The sequence below is a fragment of the Corella eumyota genome, chromosome 2 (assembly GCF_963082875.1).
Source record: "Corella eumyota chromosome 2, kaCorEumy4.1, whole genome shotgun sequence".
NCBI lineage: Eukaryota > Metazoa > Chordata > Ascidiacea > Phlebobranchia > Corellidae > Corella > Corella eumyota.
Genome location: NC_137491.1, coordinates 18468029 through 18489914, shown reverse-complemented (window position 1 = coordinate 18489914; position 21886 = coordinate 18468029). Strand labels below are relative to the sequence as shown.

The window sequence follows — 21886 nt, the reverse complement described above, 5'->3', positions numbered from 1 at the left end:
ACAAACTTACATTACCATTACGTTAATACTAAGCAATCATTAAGAGTTACACTGTTTTTCTAGTCAAAGTATAGCGCTTGTAGAAAGCCGCAGTGTAATGTTTTGCTTAAAATGCCTTTAATCACTTCAAGGCAAAAACAAATACAGATTTGTCGCCTGTAGGTCTGCCCGCTATGGACTATTGGTTGTTTACAAACTAGCTAGGTTTGCAGGTTTAAATGTAGGGAGGTTCAAAGGTTTAAATAAGTACAGTTTTAACAAAAGTGCAAGAATTTCAAAACTCAAATTAGTTGCCCATTACATAAAGTATATCCATAAATTGCTTACAATAGTTTAAGAACACAGTAATAGCCTAATATTTACATTATTTGATTAGTTAAATTTGTTAGTGTAACTTAATGAAATAGGATAAATGAAGGCAATGAAGTTTCTATGGTATTGCGTTATAGCTGTATTGCTACTACTTCAAAGTACTGCAGGTAAGTTTAAATATATTGCAAGTTAGTATAAAACCTAACGATAATACAACTTTGACTTTAAATGCTTTTTTGTTATGTTTTTAAATAAATTAATTTATTGTAGTTGAAAAGTGGTTTTATGTTTTTAGAAGCAGGAAGGCGTAGGGCTAGAACCCCAAGAATTACAAAGCGAACTTTCTTATATCCCGGCAAATGTACAAGTAGGTCTTAAAATATATATGCTTAAATCGATTACTGTTTATATTGATAATTTTTTAAAAAATGTTAAAAATTGCAATTCCTACTTCGCAGGCCTACGCTAATAAATATATTTCTAAGAAGAAAAATAAAACTATTGTGTAATGTCATTTAAACAATTTTAGGATTTTGCTTTTTAAATAATATTACATACAAAGTTTCAAATTTTCATTAATTTTTATGTAGATTCGCATCAGTTTGCAACTGGAAGACATTATGCGTACAGTTACGAGGCTGAAGTTGTTCAAGATCAGGGCAATGGTATCTTATCAGGATTTAAAATACGGTTAGTCCTGAGTTACATCTGTTAACGTTGTGGCATTGCCTATTTATTTACCTTGTCATGTATGTATTCAACACTAGTCTATTTGTTGTTAATTTATTTTATTTACTTTAACATTTCTAGATGTTCATCGATCAAGTTTATGATCATATCGTCTTGTTCAGCCCGTATGTTAATACATGACTGTGGTTATTACGATATAACTCAACAACAAAATACTAGCTTGCTTTACATCGAAGATCTTAACTCTAAGTTGTCGTTGTATTTGGAAAGATATCCAAGTTATTTTCAGTTTAATCGAGGCGAGGTAAAATCCTTTTTTTTAATTACCCAAATATAAAAAATAGTCTTTGCTAAAACTATATTGCGTTATTAAATTGATTTAAAAGTTACTAAAAAGTAACTTGTAATAATATAATAAATATCTTTTTCGAGTAATTTGTATTATTTTATTTTGTTAAAATTTTATATTTTGGTAATTTTTGAGTTGCTTTTATATTTTAGGTGGAACAGATATTTTTTAATAAAAACGAGAATCTCCAAATTGTCAACTTGAAAAAGGGAATAATTTCGACTTTTTCTCTAAACATTCGCAAAGGATTGCACACGAACATAGAAGAACATGAGGTAATTTTAGGTAAAAAAAATTAAGTTTATTTAAAATGTGTGTGGGTTGGGGGTTGGGATCTAGTTTATACAACTTTTTTGCTCCCTTTAATTCATGTGGTATATGTGGTTTCATTTAATATACATTCGATCCATTTGATATAATATTTTATATATAGCTCTTTAAATATACCCTGGTTGCCAGGATAAAATATTTAGTACATTTACCTTTTCATGTAAACTGATAATTTAAAGTTAAATGTTTGAATACCACTTCTCATAAAGCTTTAAAGTATTTTTAATTTTAAATCTTTAACAAATATTTTGAATTTTAGGAAACGGTTGAAAACAATTTTGAGAATTCTGATTCTTTTATAACCGTTAAACAAGTCAACCAAACTCTGACAATCGTTACAAGAGTGACGTCTAATCTACGTCATTCGTCACAGTTGATTGCATCCACGCCAGTTGGAGTAAAAAGAAGTGGGTTGCAAGTTTTTCTCAACAAACAGGTATGTTACATTTTAAACCACATTTTAAAGAGTTGGAAAATGATGTTAAGTAGTAAGACGTATTTGATCTCTTTTTTTGTATATATATTTATCCTCGATGTGGGAAAGTCAAATGCGTGACCTAAATATAAAGTAACATCAGTTACTCCGATCATGTCTCGAGTTGCCTGTGACAGTTTGGGATAATATATATTATATTTGCCCGATAATTGTATTGCTGATCAAGTGCTGGCTCAGCAGAAGTTCGTACCGTTTATAGCACCTTACTCAAGGGCGCTACAGCATGAGAGCAGTAGGGATTGAACCCATGAGCTCATGGGTGGTGTAGCAAGTGTTCTTACCACTACACCACGTTGCGGGTTATAAACCCTTGAAGCAAATATTGTTTAATCCTGGTAAAACTTAATCCCAAAACCTCTTGGTTCGTTATGTTAAACATTTTAACGACTCAAGGTACTGGGCATTATCACTTCAAATTTTTGATATGATTCACACTACCTTTTAACTAAATATTCTAGAAAGCCTTCAAGAGATACTAAAAATAAATACGAGTGTTTAATCCCTTCTTTAATTTTTTTGTAGTTACAAAACCTTGCGGATACAGTAATAGAGGATAATGCATCACCTCAAAATTGTTCCTATGATTTGATTCGCGGTAAAGGTGCTGTTAATGTCACATGCAACGAAATTTACCAAATGCCTTTTTCTCTTGGAATAACTAAGGTCAGATTTATATAAACTGAATCAGAAATTTGATTTTGTAAGAATAATTTTTTCAAGATTTTGTACCTGTAATATTTATTTTTATTATAGGTTAGTCAACAATTTAAGTTAAAACATACGACCGGTCTGAAAAGACGAGATCGACTAAGTAATGGTAATAAAACTTTTTTTAATTTTAAAAATCATTTTTTTATAATTTTTTTTTGTATTTGACACTCACCAATCGGCCCTTGTGAAATTATTGGTTTAATTACCACTTTCTATGACATATAATAAATAAAAATATTATAGAAAAAATTAATTTTTAAACATATATATTTGAATTTTAGTTGAAAAAAGAAAGTTAGTACGTTTTTACCGAAACGTAAGTTTAACTGTCGACACAACTTTGCATGAGCTTGACTTTACTTTTGACCCGTCATTTGACCCCGTTGAAGCATTGCTAAATCTGGATTTAAAAACAGCATCATTTTTAAGTTTGGTTAAATGGATATTGGGAAAACCATTAAGTGTAATAAATGAAGTTTGGACCCAAGCTGTACTGAGATCCAACGATTCAGATAACCTTAAAATAACGTAAGCGAATAAAATCAATGATAAATTCTAACTAGCTTAAGATATTTCCATGAAGGTTTAAGGTTTACTAATTAGTTTATATGAGTTGTACATTGTTGTATATAAAAAATATATATCTGCCTATTGTTTAAAACATCCAACAAAAATTCTAAAGTTTTTAAATTATTTTCTTAAATCTTTATTTGTAAACTCTATAAATTTTCTAGAAAAATAAATTAAGAAAATACTAATAACAGCCTTAATTTTTGATAAAATTTAGTATTTTGTTATATTTTTAAGTTAGGTTGACAATAAAGACAATAATTCTTGGTAAGTTCTAACTTTTGTGCTAGTTTAAACTGTGTACCCTAAAATGAATTTTAATATTGTTTGTCTTTTAGAGAAACTTGGGTTCAAGTATTAGGTGATTGTATGGACACAAAGTGGTGCTCTGATCAGAATATTTGCACTGAGAACCAAGGTTGTATACAAGCATTTTATTCAGTGTTCTCAACAACGTATTGGACATCACAATTAAATGAGAGAGCTCGTGAAACTTTGTTGAACATCTTGACCAATGTTAAGCATCCGACCTCTGAAATGCTGATGGAAACTAAGGTATTTGTTTTGCCATTTTTTCTGATATTTATCTTGCATGTATAAACATAACTTTTTTGTTTATTTATAAGTCCTTGACCGGGTCTTGAGCTGATTAAGTTGTTGTCAAATTTTTAATATTACAGACTTTCAATAGTCTAATATTAATTATTATAGATTACTTTCAAACTTATTCTAACAATATTAAATTTTTACATTTTTTTAACTGTTTATTTGGTTTGTGTAGCGCATATTAATTTTTTTGCCAACTCCTAGCAACGCTTTGGCTCTCGGCAAAGTTTTGAATCATTACGTGACATCATCAGCTTCCTTAAGATTAAATGAAGTGGTTGGGGATGTTAGCGAATATTTACGAATAATCATCGACAATGAGTGCTCCAAAGCCAAACACAGTAAGTATTTTTTATACAAGGTTGTGTTTTGTGCTACCCTATCCAAAAGGTCATTTTAAGAGATGTTGAGATTTTATACAAATTTATGGATTAGCAATTATTCAGAATACTTTTGTGTCATTTCAAAAATATAAGTCAGTTAGTAGCTTATGTATAACTTTTAAAATAGCAATAATATATCAAAAAGTTTAATATTTGTAAAGATATTTTGCATTATGCCTTATTCAATAACCAAATGTTATAGTTTTTACAATTCTCAGCTAAAACCTTTCTTAAACCCTATTTAAATTTGTTTTAACAATTCCCAAACAAAAACGGTATCTTTTCTTATCTTTCTACGTGGAAACATTAGTTCACATTCACGACAACAAAATTAAACATGTAATATTTAAGCATTAGAATCGGAAAAATTAGCTATCAACGCGATTCAATCCCTTTCCTTTCTTGAACATCCATACTTCAACTCATCTCGGTTGATTCCGTGTCTTCAAAGCACTTCGTCATCCGTTGCCATGGATGCTTTGCAATTGATAAATAATATTGAAGTCTTGGCCAATAATCTACAGGTTATTAATTATACATTTACTATACGATTTTGATCAACAAAAAAATGTAACTGTATAGATATTACAACTTTACAATATATTTTCTAGGACTTAATCTTTAGTAAATGATGCCAATCGAACAATTTTTTTGTGCATTTATTTTAACAGATTCGATCAAGACTAGCTGAAATGTTGTTGGATACTAAAAAGAAGAATGAACTTCGGGTTGCTAGTTTTTTAATTTTGGTCAAAAATCAACCAACATATGAGGAAATAAATTTCATAATAAATTTAAGTAAGCACAATCTTTTATTTAATTAATTTTCATATTGATACCTTTATTAATGTTTTTAGCACCTTTTATAAAAACAAATGGATAGTAAATAAAACTGTTTTCAAAATTTTAATTTGTAAATTAAAATTATTGATACAGGTTAAATATAAAAAAAATTTTAAATAAATTAATTTAAATATTTCTGTCAAAATTGTTATTTATATTTATATTATAGCACAAAGCAAAGCAGAAGGAGCTGGATTAAAATTTTACGTTACTGAGTTTTTAAAAAATCAAATGCAAATGCATGGCACGAAATTCGGGCAATTATCAGATAGGTAAATATTATATAAGAATATTAGTTCCTTAATTAAATTTTTTTAATTTTTATATTTTTTTTGTAGAACGATTTTAAAATTGATTGAATTAGAATCTCTTGCAAACAATGCAGAGAATTTTGGGGAAACGAAAAAATACAGTTTTAATTTGCCGATTTCAATACCATTGCCAATAGGAAAGCAATACCTTAACAGCTTTATTGAAACTGATATTTACTTCACAGGAAATAATCCGATACCTAATTTGGTCGAATTTTGCTTAAAAACTACAGTAAGTGCAATTAATAAAAACTAGTTTTTATTTTTACGTTTCGACTTAATTTTTTGAGATGTTTTTAAGTTGGAAATTTAGTTGTATTTACTACTAAATAAAACAAGTAACAGTTGAAATATAATTCTAAATTCCTAGAATAAACATAAAACAATCAATCAACTAATCATTTTGTTAAAGGTTGTTGTGTAAATATTTATTAAAAGCCTGTTTTTTGTTTTCACCTGAGTATACCAATTTAATTATTATTCTAGATTAAAAAAAGAAACATTACCGTTCTTGAGATCAAATTGGACTTTAACAAATTGAACCATATTTTAAAAGCAACATTGGGCACCGAAGGGTTTTTACCTCCACGTGGCTTCAAGTTTGATTATTTTATGAAAACTCCGCTGAACGAATGGATCAAATCACCAGAGTTTAAAGAAATTTTATTACCTTTATCCAGCATGCAAAATTTGCGTAAAATAGCTGACCAGGTATGTAGATAAATAGTTACAGGTAATACAAAATAAAAGTTATTTTAAAATATAGTATCATTTAATAAATCTAATTTGTCTGTATAGAATTTTATTATATACCACAAACATAATATGTTGACATTATTATGCAACCTAATCTTTGTTTTTTTAGTTATTTTTTTTTGGTAAGAATATTGAAGTTATAGTCTGTGTCGATTTTTTAAATTATCCACATTTTTTACGTTTTTGCAGTTTGAAACCGCCAAAAACATTCTTAAAATGCAAGAGAAATACCCGTTTGAAATCGAGTTATTTGGTGTTAATATAAATCCCATTTTAGCTCTGGAATATTTTTCTCTAAAAGAAATAAATTTTGCCAAAATTGTTGAGGTAAAAACAATTAAAAAATGTATTTTTAAAAAGTCAAATATATAGTATTTTTTTGTGACAACAGTTGTCAAGTTGTATTTATAAAATCGCTAAGCTATACATCTTGCTCATACTTTAGTAAAGCTTTAAAACTTATTTTTTTATCTAGTTTATGAACATGCTTCAAAAAGGGATAAGCTTTGATCTTAACGAGCTAGCAATGCCCTTGCATTATGAACATAAACTCGTCACATCCCTAGGCTTACCCATAACCACCACTATGTCTATGATATATCATTGGAGGCCTTTAATGCATTTAAATATAGATTGGAAAGCAATGACGTTAATGAATAGTGGAATTGCCAGTTTTAAATTGAAACCGAGGTATTTATTCAGATCATTGCTTAAAAAACCTTTCTATATTAAATGTTTGTACAAAATGCAAATAGTTTTGGTTATAAAACTTAAAAATATAACATTAACATTTAAGTTTATAAGTTTGTTTATGTTAAAGTTGTGTTAACCTAATTTTTAGTAAAGATTTTATTAAGTAATTTTAAATTAAAATTTTATATAAAGGGCTGAGTTAGCAGTCGATTTTCAGAGCAAATTTAAATTGCTTAACAGCGCTCAATGTGGATCAAAACTAGACGTACAAGTGCAAATGATTAAAGGAATTGCTGTAACGTTGAACAAAACTAAAAATTCGGTTGGTTTGTATGCTCAAAACTTCAAACCATCATCGGAAGAAGGATATTTTTTCAGGTAAAAAACTTAAGAAATGTGTTATAGCGGGTATGTTATGTTTTTAGCAGTTTTGATGGACTTTATCTGTTAAAACAACCATTTTTGATAAGTTGTTTTTACTTTCTATATTTATTTAATGTTGGTGATCCTGTTTTAGATTGTTTTTACTTATTTGGCCTTTTTGTAAATGAATTTTTTTTTAGGTATTTAGTGACTCAATCGTTCATAACTGTACCAAGTGATTTCATCCTAATGGATTGGTTTTGCTTAAATCGAAGTGTCTCTCAAAAAATAACTTGGCACAAAGAAAATAATGTAAGTAACCTATTTTTAACAAAATTAACCTGTTTCAAGTATTTTGTTTTACATATTTAAAAATGTAATAGATTATTAGGCTACTTGTTAGTTAAATGCCTTGCGCTGGTAAAAATCCTACAACTAGTTTGATAGATCTAAGTTATTCATAAAAATTTTTTTCGTTGTAATCTAAAAAATGTGTCTTAATAAATTAGAATTATTGTTTTAGAAGTGTGTTTATGTATCAACGTGGCCGTTACGTGAAGATTATACAACCTACAAGCTTGGTTCAATATTCAAATGGGGAAAGTTAAACAGCGTTGACGATAAAGGTGTTTCAAGTGTCGGGGAAGGAATAGAATGGAAGGTAAATTTTAAACAAAAAAATCTAAAGTTGATACATTTAGGTTTGATTTTCAAAGGCAATCTTTTTTATTTTGAACTTATTGTTGTAAAAAATTGTTCCATTTTGTTTTTGTTTAATTAAAAAAGTTTGTTTTTATTTTTTATTGTTAAAACTGTCTTTAAAAACTAAAAAAAAACATTTTTTTCAGAATCAGTATGAACTTAAAAGTAATACAAAAGTACTGTATTCTACTACAGCAAGTATAATGTATATACCAGAAACATCCACTGTTAAAATAAAGTGGCCTTATAAACTGCTTAAAGGTAAACCATAAAGTACAAGTAATCCATATTTTTAACCAAATTTTTAGAGCAAAAATAATCTACATGCATTCAATTTAAAACTTATACCATAATTTTTTTAGGCCCAAATGACGCAGACAAAAATTATTACGCTGACCTTAGTTATTTGCCAAAAATAAACGAAGACGGTGTTCTAAAATCTATCTCAGCGAGCATCAACGTTTTTCTCGACAAATTTCCAATGTGGATAAATCAAATAAAAGTTAACAAAACAAGTAACAATACCATGGACCGTGATCCTTTATTAGAGGTATTTGTCTTAATTTTCGAAAATGCTTAACAAAGTTAAAACATTAGCTGTTTTTTTGTAAATATTTATTTATCCTCGATGTTGGAAGGTTGACTTTACAACCTAAACGTAGAATAACATCAGTTACCCCAACCAAGTCTCGAGTTGACTTTGGCAGTTTAGGATATTATAGATTATAATTGCTCGGTAATTATGCTGCTGATTAAGTGCTGGCTCAGCAAGAGTTTATACCGTGAATAACCCTTACTCAAGTGCGCTTTGGCAAAAGAGTGGTGGGAATCGAACCCAAGACCCCATTTAGGAAAGTTTGAGGTTATGACCTTTATACAACGCTGCTAGTGGTAAAAATATATTTACATTATTGAGCTACTTATTTTTGTTGTTTGCGATTTGTATTATAAATGAAAATCATAATTTTAGCAAGTATCTAGCAAAGATATATCAGATGGATATGACGTCATCATAGACGGTTTAATTTTTCAACTTCATTTTGTAAAGTTTGTAGGACAAATCTCAAATCCAGTTGATGGCCAATTTAATTCTATTGGAAAGGTAAGATGGCTATCCTGCGTTACTTTATACATTATATATGTCTACTATATTATTTCTTTTATGGCCAGTTTAATGCCTTTGAAAATGTAAGATGGCTATCTTGCGTTGTCTTATACATTTCTGATATATTATTTCCTTTTAATGTGCAAGTATGTAGACAACAGGGTAATTTTAAAACATTAGGCTTTGCCCCAACTTTGCAAAAAATGATAGCTTACAATATTTAAATCTATTTATAGCTGTTTGTTATGGACCAGCCCGAAACTCCTCAATGGGTTGTTAGAGTTGCTAGAACAAAAAACAATTCTGCTGCAAAGTTATCAACAACTACATCGATCGTGTTTTCAGAGTTCTCCAAGGGTTTCTCAAGACGTAATTATATTAATGCATCGATGCATTTTGTTTCGAACTATAATAGGGTCAACCAATATGACAATTTGTTACGATTTGAAGTCATTGTAGGTTCGAAACTTGATTATATTGATATGCGAACTAGATTGATTGCAAGAAATAATACGGAAAATTATGATTGGCATTCGAGTATTACGACTAACGAAATGCAAGGTTTGTAATCTTTGTTTATGTAAATTTAAATAAAAGACAATTAAAACAAAAAATCATAAATATGTTGGGCTACAAAACAGTGTCTTACAAACATTTTAAATTAAGGTTTTGGTTTAAATATTTAAGTTAAATTCTTCTTTTTTTGTATATATAATTTATTCTCGATGTGGGAAGGTCGAATGGGCGACCAAAACATAGAGTAACATCAATTACTCCGACCCAGTCTCGAGTTGCCTTAAACAGTTTGGGATATTATAGAGATTATAACTGCTCGGTAATTATGCTGCTGATTAAGTACTGGCTCAGCACGAGTTTATACCGTTTATAGCGCCTTACTCAAGGGCGCTACAGCATAAGAGCAGTGGGGATTAAACCCTCGACCTCATGGTGTAGCGAATGTTTTTATTACTACACCACGCTGCTGGCTTTTATATATAATAAGACTTTATTTTTCTATATATTTGAACTATATAAATATTGCATGATCCAAAAATCCTTTTATTTTTAAATTGTAGTACAATCTCAAATTGACTCGGTCGACGAAACTTTAAATATAAATGCACATGTCTTTTATCCAAAGGAAAGAATCTTAGGTTTGCCATACAACAGTATATTTGACGACGTTATTATTTTGCCAATAAATGATTCGAATACTGTTCAACAGTTGTTTGGACTTAGCAGTGGTTTAAAGCTTGGTAACAAAGGTCATGCCAATGTTACTTTAACCCATCAAGATACCAACGACAAACAACATATTTGGGTTAAAGTAGGGAATTATACAAACTGCAACTTTTGCCTGAAAACAAACGTTAAAGCTTTGGATTTAAATGGGGAATACTCGTTAGAATTTTTGTCTGGTGCGTTTCTAAGCAACTTATCTACAACAGTGCCTAATTCTGTTCTAACCAAGTTAGGCATTCCCTTTGATCCTGAGTTAGAAAATGTCAATCTGTTTAAAATGTGCCTGAAAACAGATTTATCAACAAATAATCTTAACGTTGTGCTAACCAGTCTGCTTGCTGGTACAACTTATGTTGTAAGTACACATGGCGACTACGCTACCAATTCTACAACTGATTCAACGGTTGGCAACGTATATGAAGCACTCGTTTTTAAAATCTCAGCCGATGGTGGGGAGCAAGTATCGTTTAACCTTAAAAAATCGATTGACTTCAACTCATTCAACGACTTGTCAGGATATTCACGAACGGCAATAGATAGTTTAAAAATGAATGTGCCAGCAATGTTTGAATATCACGAAAAGCAGTTGGTTATGCTTAAAGGTAATGCTAATGATACCATTCTGAATCAAGTCAATATACAACGCAATGCAAACTACACGTTTGAGTTACTAGATTTCTACACTAAGACAAGCACTGGTAATGTTACTTTAAGAAGAAGGCTACCAGAAACAGATCGAAACATCGACGATTTTACCGGCGGGGTGGAGTTTAATATTTTACCGCTGACTGAGTACGATCGTCGGGGTCCGAAATGGAGCGTACGAGGTGATATTGACGTCAGGTCACTCGATGTACTTGAAGGAATGTTGTTAAGCACATGCAGTGAAATTGTGGATTGTGTAGAGCGTACTAATCAACTGATTACGGCAAGATTTTTTTAGCATTTTTAAAAATAGAAAAGCGTTTTTATTATTAATGTTTTCTCAGAATACTTTTAAAACTATTGCAGATGTTTTTTTCTGGGTAAAATTCTCTTTACAAATTTGTTTTGGCAGTAATTTGATTTGGTTTCGTTTTTATTTTAAAAACAGATGTTGGAAGATTTAAAAACGCATTCTAGTGATATTGTTGACGTCATTAATTTTGCACAAAATCATTTTCAACAAATTATTACTGCGTTGAACGATTTTAATCAAATTTTGGATCAAGAATTCGGTTAGTTATTTTTTAATGTCATTTTGTTCTCAGTAGGTGTAATACTAATTTTTTGATAAATGCCTAAATTAATACATTAATTTTTTTGTATATATTTTTACCCTCGATGTGGGAAAGTCGAATGCGCGACTTAAACATAGAGTAAGATCAGTTACTCCGATCCAGTCTCGAGTTGCCTGTGGCAGTTTGAGATATTATAGATTATAATTGCCCGATAATTATGCTGCTGATTAAGTGCTGGCTCAGTAGGAGTTCGCACCGTTAATAGCGCCTTACTCAAGGGCATGATAGCAGTGGGAATTGAACCCACGACCTAATGTGTGGTGTAGCAAGCGTTTTTGTCACTACACCACGCTGCCTATATTTAAATATAAAAGAAATATTTATTGCTTATGTACCTATAACTTATTAAGTTATAAATTTGCTTTGGTAATGTTCATTTGATAAAAATAAATGTCTACTTGTATATTCTAGCAAAAAAAACCTTTAGGATAAATAAAAAACCTATTTTTGTTATAAATTTCTAATAAATAAATTGATATATTTTTTAAGAAATGTGGGCTATGGATAGTTTATTTGAAGAATATATGAAAATAATTGAGGAACAACTGATCCCATATATTTATGATTACAATTGGCTTCAAATCGGAACAATGTTACCCACGTTGGAAGAAATGTTTAAATCGGTGAACAGTGTTTGTCATAAAATTTCTTATATTATAGAATACCAAGTGTATCAGTAAATTTATTATAGAGGCAATCATTTTTTTTGAATCTTTATTTTTATGGGTAAAATTCTATATAATAGAAGCGATTGGATTTTAGATATGACTTTAATTTTAACAAATTTACCCAGCATTGTTTATAAATTTTGATTGCTATCTGAAATGTATAACTTTTTATTTATGAATTATTAAACCTTTTGCATATTTGATTGATCTTTTTTAGTTCAACGAATATTTGGAAAATTATGAATTCAAATACCCACAACTAGAAATTGATGCTAAATATAATAAAAAATTTCGATCTACAATTAAGGTACTTTATAATATTAGGATACTATAACTAAAGGTTAATGGGAACGAAGTAATTGTTATTAATTTGCGCTTAATTTTTACAGAAAATATTCCATTTTGACATCGATTTGTTTCTGGACAAACATAACATTTTTACTTTAAACAGAAAAGATTTCATGAAAGTTTATGATACCGTTAAACAATTGTTGAACACCCAAATGATGTCATATTCCGGTTTCGAACCTGGTATGTTTAATTGTACATTAACACTTTATTTAATGTTTTGGAATATTACATAACATGCCATAATAACAATAACTAAAAATGATTTTTTTAAAAAAAATTTGCGATTATCAAACAGCATGGTAGCAATATTAACTTTACATAAATGTGAATAATAAAAGAAAACCCGTTTTTTATTGTTTATTTTAGTTGCATCTGTGGCTTTTATATACCCAAACAAAGGTCAATTTATTACAAGTAACTATCATTATCACGTCTTTCCTCCAGTGCCACCTAACGGTTGTGTGTGGCTGACTTATACCACCAAATATAAAGGAATGGGAACGATTGTAATGGACAGGGACAGCAGTACTACCCGTATGTGTTTTAATTATTGTTTTACACACCATACTGACATGTAACAAGATTAAGTATTTGTTTAACGCGTAGTAGGTATATTTTTAGGGTGAATAAAGATTTAACTGTATTTTTTTAAAACTGAGATTACAATTTTGATCTTGCAACGACGGTATTAACCTTTTTTAAAAAAAAGCCAAAAAATTTCAAAAAAATCAAAAAAAGCTTAAGGCACAGGGTTTTATTTTGTAGTTGTTTTCGCATCGACAAAGTGTTGTAAAATATTACATATTGGATTTTTATCGTAGATGTATCTGGTGAAACGATGGTGCAATACAGAAATGGAAGCATGTTTACTTTAAACAACGACAACCAATTAGTTCCACAGGAATTCCCCTTTAAGCTTGACGAACAACTATGCTTTAAATTACAAGATAATGTGATAGAATGTGAAAGCTCGATGTCAAAATATAAAGCAACTTATGATTTCGAGGAAGGAACTGCATCGTTATACGCTGATGTAAGCTTTGTGTTTTTTAATGTAAGAAGGACTTCTTAGGTCCTTTAAAAAAGTACCAACAAGTCAAGTAATAGGGTGACAGTTAATTAATCAAATGTATATCTTAAAACTTGTTGATAAAGTGGCTTTTTTACGAAGCAGTTTAACTTTATTTTTACTTTAAGAAATATTTCAAAATCCTACATTAAATATGTTTTTAAATAAGCACGTAAATGGTATTTATTAACAAAATAAATGTTATAACAGTTAACCCATAAAAACTTTGTAACATTCAGATGCGTGGTCCTATAAAAGATACGATGAACGGCATAAGTGGAAAGGCAGGTGATACTAAAATGGTTCAAAAATATGTATTGCCCGATGGCACGGTAGCAAATGACGAGGCAGAGTTTCTTAATGCTTATGAGTTAAGCCAAGACCCAAGTTGCATGTATTCCATTGAGGTAATGTTAATTTAGTTTATACTAATTTTAAACAATATTAAAATATTGAATTTATTGTGTTTAAAAATGTGAACGCTAAAAATAAACATTCTAACACATTGCTTAAAGAAAAATCTGCTAGAAAAATGTTAAATTTTGCCATTTACCTACATTTGTTGAATTTAAATTTAAAATAAGGTTATGTTTTGAAAATGCATTTTCAAAGATTTTGTTTTAAGAAGGTATTAATTTTACAAAAACTTGTTTATTTTACCAGAACGTTACAGCTTCTAGAGTTCAAACAAGAAAAGGTGTCGAACTATGCACTGCAGCATTACTACCATACTCACATCTTATTTCCACAACGGTTCACGACAGTTACTTGGCGGCTTGCTCCGAATCATGTGAAAATAAAAAGCAAACGTGCAAGTTTAGTAAAATGGTTGTTGAAATGCTAAGAAACAAGGGAATTGGAGCGTGGAATCAACCAGAATGCCGTAAGTATTTTTAAGGTACAATCAAAAATACAAGTGTAGTTACTATAAAGTTTTTGTTGATATCAACTTATTGGAAATTTAATTTTGTTGTTCTGTTATTTCAATTGTTACCCTATCTAATGTCTTTGCAAAAACTAATTTACAAAATTGCTTGGTTACTTTAATTTAATATTCTTTATTTTCTCTTAGTTACTTGTGGATCGGTTGAACCAATCACGACCACTGTAGCCCGGATCAATATAATAATTGCGATTTCATTAAGCCATGATATGCTTGAGATGTCTCCACAACATTTCGTATCTCAAATCATTGATAACATAACACAATTAATGGCTAACGAGGTACTATTACTATTTGCTAAATATGTTTTATATTAATCTTCCTTGTTTTTTTTGAAACAAACTGTTGTTTGTTTTAGCTAGAAGACTCTGACAAAGTACATTTTTATTAAGTTTTATGTTTTTTAATGTTTATAAATAAGGATTATTTTTGATAAGAATTAACAATTTTTTCGGAACTTTTGTTTTCTTCTTTGTAAAAATTCTTTCTGTTACCAGGATATCGTACATGACGTCACGATTATTACTTTTGGAGGCTCCGACATTCTCTATCGACCACTGGTGCACACCATTAACAACCACGTAACTTCAAACAACAAAACTCTTACCCTTGAAACAATAACACATCTTCAATTTAACGGTCCAACAAGTACTGGGTCAAATATTCGAGAGGCTCTGACCTTGCTGTCAAACAATTTTTACTCGTCGCATGAGGGCACCAAACAGCTAGTTTTATTCCTTACACCATCGTTGCACGATATGGTAAGTTCATCAACATAGTTTTTATTCTTTTAAAGAAAGTTGACAAAACCTTGACCAATCTTGTGGTCATATAATATATCCCATATGTTTTGTTAACAAAAACACATAATCTTAAAATATTATTTGTTTTTGCGTTAACTCAATTGCAGCCCTAAGCTTTTACCTAACTGGCTACTGTATAACAACATGCTTTTAAATATATTGCGATTACAAAGTTGATTTTTTTATTCTGATTTTTCCAAATTTAGTTTAACAGATTTTGTATTTAGGATCTAGATATGTTGGACTCGATAGAAAAGTTAAATGCTAGAATGACATCACTTTATATGATGTCATTAACCTCCAACCAATGTGAAAGTGTTGAAGGTAAATTATTTTAAACACATATTAAAATGTTAATTAAGTATTGACTTAAAGTTAAATTATCAAACTGCTTATTTATTTTTAATATTTTATGTCAATTACTGTAGTTTATATTTTAATTTGTTATCAGTTAAGGTCTGTGTTTAAGCTAAGAATTATTTGATGGGTTTTTTAAGTTAGTTTGGCAAACAGCATAAATTTATAAGCTGTATAAACAATTGGTGCTTTAAAACATTATAATGAAATGTTATCAGTGGGTTTTACCTTTTTCCTTTTTTATGTAACCTTTCAGTGTAGCCTCCTTCCATTTGTTATCTTTAGTTTTTCTTATTAAAGAAGCATTTTTTGCCAAATTCGTTTGCCTTGGTTATCCAAAGCCAATACTATCTTTAAGCGCGAAGTTAGTTATATTACCATTTTAATTCCAAACGTTTTATTTTATAAATTTTTGGCACAATAGGTTTAAAACTATATGTAAATTATTTTTATTTATGTTGTAACGTTGAGATACTTTTTCAGCTGTACAGTGTTTCCAACTTTCTCAAACTGCATTGCTCCAACAGGCAATGGTAAACGACGCTGTTGTTTCAATAGGGCAACACTGGCAATGTTGTTGTGAGGAAACAGACAATTACACAGGAGAAATTTTGTCAACATGTTTCGAAATAAACTAATCATTGTCAATAATTCTTTTTCACGATTCTCATACTAATTCTGGTCATTTGTTTAATCGAATAAATGTTTGGTAAGTAAAACTGTTTGTTTTTTTACAAAAGGGTGTCGTTTGCTTAGTATTAATATATAGACTGTAGACCATTTAAACCAATCCTTAATGAACAGTCAGAATAAAAAAAAAATTAAATTTTGTAAAATTTTTAAAATGTTTCTTTAAGTGATATATTTTAAAATAAAAGTTATATAAGTTGGAAATCTAAGATTATGGAAATTTTAAAAGTTTTGCTTGCATGGCGACTAAATTATTACAATACAATATTTAATTGAAAATAAAATAGCGCCATAAATAGGTTATGAAATGTTTCATCTATTTAATTAGTGAATGATTTATTTAAGTTGCAAATTTTGAATATTTTGTTGTATTTTTGCTTCGTATTTGAACAATATAATAGTGTCATCACAAGCACAACTAACACACAAAAACAAAATAATACGGTAAGCTAACATCAGCTAATATTTAAAATGTTGTCGAACATATTCACTGCTAACTTAAAAACTTTTTTGGTTATGCTTTTAATTTAAAAGTAACAGTAAAACATTAAACCTGTAACAAATCGGCACTTGGTTGGGCCCAGGAACCTCTTCCATTCCTTTCGGTCTTCCCCCGCCTCCAGTCCAAACACTCAAACCTGCATCTGGAAAGCTCCCGGAAGAGGACCCAGAACTCCCATTCGGAGATACGGCGCGGGCCAGGAACGAAAGGTTTCTTTCGCAACGTCCTGATATTCTGTGACGTCATGTCTGGTATAGTGTCGTGCTGTTCTACAGGCTGTAGAACGTGTAAGTCTGCGTACAAGTCAAAGTGAGTTATCTTAATGCTCGAAGGCGGAGGTCCAGTGTTTATTTTTTTTGTACGAAAGCATTATTTATTGTTACGTCAGATTGTTATCTATCTACGTACAAATTTCTCTTCTAAATAACTAACCACGTGCTTTTCTTATCTTTATACCAATCATTAATTAATTTAAAAAAAAAATTAAAAAATAAATAATTAATTATTAAATAATTTAAAAAAAAATAATTCATTAATATAATTAATTAAAAAATAGCTTAGAAAAAAAAATTCATTATAAACAACTAAATGAAAAAATAAATAATTGATCACAAAATAATTAAAAAAAATAAATAAATAATTGGGTGGGGTGGTTCGAACTTATAGATAAGGATTGAAACGCAAACGCTTTAACCACTACACCATAGTGAAGGCTGAAAATCAAATACAATTCGGCGTATACATATAATCTTCAAATAAAAAAACACAAAAAAAATTACTTTTAACTTTACATTGCGCTTAGAACAAGTTTTCGTAAAATACAACGGAAACACGATTTTTAGCATGTTTAGATGACATTTAATATACCCCGGAGTTTATTCAAAAAAAAAAAAAAAAAAAAAAATTTTTTTAGATTTTGTCAAAACTGGAAGAACAACAAAATAGTTGAAAATCGAATTTTTTTAAATTTTAAAAATTCATACAACTTTAATAAATTAGTCATAACTTTATTAAATATTAATATTTTTTGTAAATATTAATAAAATGTGGTATTTTGACAAGTGTAGTTCTACAGGATTTGTAATCATAAAATACATTAAATAGTACAATTATTCATTATGGTTCGAAATCTTAGATTTTGAAACATATTGTTATTGTCAGTGTATTTATTGTTTTTATTCTTTCTAGTCAGAATTTTGAAAGATGATAACTTTTGTTCTTTAAAATTAAAAGTTTTAAATTTTTAGTATGTTTGTTATTATCCCAACGAATCGCAAACCTCCTATTTACGACTTTTAATTATCACTAATTACTAATTAATATATTTTATTATTAAAATTTAAAGATTAAATTTTCTGAAATTTTAATATGTTGTTGGTATTATTATTTTGTATGTTGCTATTTAAAATGAAGATTTAACTCTAGCTAAATATCGTTTAATCATTATTATGGTTCGAAATCTTAGATTTCGAAACATATTGTTATTGTCATTATATTTATTATTATTATTATTATTATTGTTTTTATTCTTATTTGACGAATTTTGAAAGACGATAACTTTTGTTCTTTAAAACTAAAAGTTCTAAATTTTTAGTATGTTTGTTATTATCCCAACGAATCGCAAACCTCCTATTAACGACATTTAAATGTCACTAATTACTAATTAATATATTTTATTATTAAAATTTAAAGATTAAATTTTCTGAAATTTTAATATGTTGTTGGTAATATTATTTTGTATGTTGCTATTTAAAATGAAGATTTAACTCTAGCTAAATATCTTTTAATCATTATTTTAGTTTTTTTATAAAATAACGAATCAGTGTGAGTTTAACGCTTGAATAATTTAATAGCGTTCTGGTCGCCGTCAAAAATCGTCCTTTTCGCTGTCTATTGAAGTAAAAAATATTGGTTGAAAATTTAAGTAAAATGTTAAAATATAAGTCAAAAATGTGTAAAAATTTTTTTTTTAATTGTTTTGTTATTATTATATTTTAATACATGTTTGATTACTAAAATATTAAGATCGGTATTTTGCTTTTAAATTCAGTTTACTTTTCTATTATAATATCAATGAATGCGTGTTCGTTTGTTAAAATTAGGTTTAAATATAAAAAAGTTCATATTTAAATTTATAATTTAATTAATAAACCTACTAAATAAATTATATTTATAATTTCTATTGTTCTAGGGTCTAACTTAATTTTAAGGTCGCGGGTCTGGACTAGTTTTATTTCTATTGTTCTAATATTTAAATTTATAATTTATTTAATAAACTTACTAAATAAATTATATTTATAAAAAGAATCAAACGATTTCGAACCATATTTTATTTATCAAATAAATCTAGTTATTATTATTATTGTTTTTATTCTTATTTGACAAATTTTGAAAGACGATAACTTTTGTTCTTTAAAACTAAAAGTTCTAAATTTTTAGTATGTTTGTTATTATCCCAACGAATCGCAAACCTCCTATTAACGACATTTAAATGTCACTAATTACTAATTAATATATTTTATTATTAAAATTTAAAGATTAAATTTGCTGAAATTTTAATATGTTGTTGGTATTATTATTTTGTATGTTGCTATTTAAAATGAAGATTTAACTCTAGCTAAATATCGTTTAATCATTATTTTAGTTTTTTTATAAAATAACGAATCAGTCTGAGTTTAACGCTTGAATAATTTAATAGCGTTCTGGTCGCCGTCAAAAATCGTCCTTTTCGCTGTCCATTAAAGTAAAAAATATTGGTTGAAAATTTAAGTAAAATGTTAAAATATAAGTAAAAAATGTGTAAAATTTTTGTTTTAATTGTTTTGTTATTATTATATTTTAATACTTGTTTGATTACTAAAAAATTAAAATCGGTATTTTGCTTTTAAATTTAGTTTACTTTTATATTACAATATCAATAAGTGCGTGTTCGCTTGTTAAAATTAGGTTTAAATATACAAAAGTTTATATTTAAATTTATAATTTAATTAATAAACCTACTAAATAAATTATATTTATAAAAAAGAATCAAATAATTTCGAAACATATTTTATTTATCAAATAAATCTAGTTATTATTATTATTATTGTTTTTATTCTTATTTGACAAATTTTGAAAGACGATAACTTTTGTTCTTTAAAACTAAAAGTTCTGAATTTTTAGTATGTTTGTTATTATCCCAACGAATCGCAAACCTCCTATTAACGACATTTAATTATCACTAATTACTAATTAATATATTTTATTATTAAAATTTAAAGATTAAATTTGCTGAAATTTTAATATGTTGTTGGTATTATTATTTTGTATGTTGCTATTTAAAATGAAGATTTAACTCTAGCTAAATATTGTTTAATCATTATTTTTGTTTTTTATAAAATAATAAATCAGTGTGAGTTTAACGCTTGAATAATTTAATAGCGTTCTGGTCGCCGTCAAAAATCGTCCTTTTCGCTGTCCATTAAAGTAAAAAATATTGGTTGAAAATTTAAGTAAAATGTTAAAATATAAGTAAAAAATGTGTAAAGTTTTTGTTTTAATTGTTTTGTTATTATTATATTTTAATACTTGTTTGATTACTAAAAAATTAAGATCGGTATTTTGCTTTTAAATTTAGTTTACTTTTATATTACAATATCAATAAGTGCGTGTTCGCTTGTTAAAATTAGGTTTAAATATACAAAAGTTTATATTTAAATTTATAATTTAATTAATAGACCTACTAAATAAATTATATTTATAAAAAAGAATCAAATAATTTCGAACCATATTTTATTTATCAAATAAATCTAGTTATTATTATTATTGTTTTTATTCTTATTTGACGAATTTTGAAAGACGATAACTTTTGTTCTTTAAAACTAAAAGTTCTAAATTTTTAGTATGTTTGTTATTATCCCAACGAATCGCAAACCTCCTATTAACGACATTTAATTATCACTAATTACTAATTAATATATTTTATTATTAAAATTTAAAGATTAAATTTGCTGAAATTTTAATATGTTGTTGGTATTATTATTTTGTATGTTGCTATTTAAAATGAAGATTTAACTCTAGCTAAATATCGTTTAATCATTATTTTTTTTTTTTTTTATAAAATAATGAATCAGTGTGAGTTTAACGCTTGAATAATTTAATAGCGTTCTGGTCGCCGTCAAAAATCGTCCTTTTCGCTGTCCATTAAAATAAAAAATATTGGTTGAAAATTTAAGTAAAATGTTAAAATATAAGTAAAAAATGTGTAAAATTTTTGTTTTAATTGTTTTGTTATTATTATATTTTAATACTTGTTTGATTACTAAAAAATTAAGATCGGTATTTTGCTTTTAAATTTAGTTTACTTTTATATTACAATATCAATGAGTGCGTGTTCGCTTGTTAAAATTATGTTTAAATATAAAAAAAGTTCATATTTAAATTTATAATTTAATTAATAAACCTACTAAATAAATTATATTTATAAAAAAGAATCAAACAATTTCGAACCATATTTTATTTATCAAATAAATCTAGTTATTTTTATTTTTATTATTATTTTTATTTTTATTTTTTTTCTTACTAATCCGAATTTTGAAATCGAATAACTTTTGTTTTTGTGTATATAAATCTTCAAAATTTTAATATGTTGTTTATTATCATATCGTGTTCCAACCCTCCTATTTTGATAATTTAAATATTACTAATTACTAATTAATAGGTGTTTATTTATTAAAATTTAGGAATCGTTATTAGGTTTTCAAATTTTGGTCAGGTATATAT

The 21886-nt window shown here is 27.8% G+C and overlaps 1 protein-coding gene across 1 annotated transcript; it reads left to right on the top strand.

The window, feature by feature from the left end:
• The first annotated feature begins 401 nt into the window (after positions 1-401).
• Positions 402-16609, top strand: LOC145742595 (uncharacterized). The gene is made up of 38 exons (XM_082560372.1): positions 402-479; positions 608-679; positions 903-1002; positions 1123-1306; positions 1504-1626; positions 1941-2117; positions 2700-2840; positions 2931-2994; positions 3170-3416; positions 3797-4013; positions 4240-4405; positions 4799-4971; positions 5119-5245; positions 5460-5562; positions 5629-5833; positions 6088-6312; positions 6547-6684; positions 6833-7047; positions 7243-7428; positions 7614-7725; positions 7937-8074; positions 8262-8376; positions 8478-8665; positions 9086-9217; positions 9457-9781; positions 10297-11390; positions 11556-11679; positions 12232-12365; positions 12628-12717; positions 12800-12941; positions 13128-13295; positions 13583-13794; positions 14070-14237; positions 14494-14713; positions 14903-15054; positions 15271-15534; positions 15804-15900; positions 16417-16609. The coding sequence occupies exons 1-38, from the start codon at positions 413-415 to the stop codon at positions 16569-16571; spliced, it is 6960 nt and encodes a 2319-aa protein (XP_082416498.1). The 5' UTR covers positions 402-412; the 3' UTR covers positions 16572-16609.
• Positions 16610-21886: the final 5277 nt, after the last annotated feature.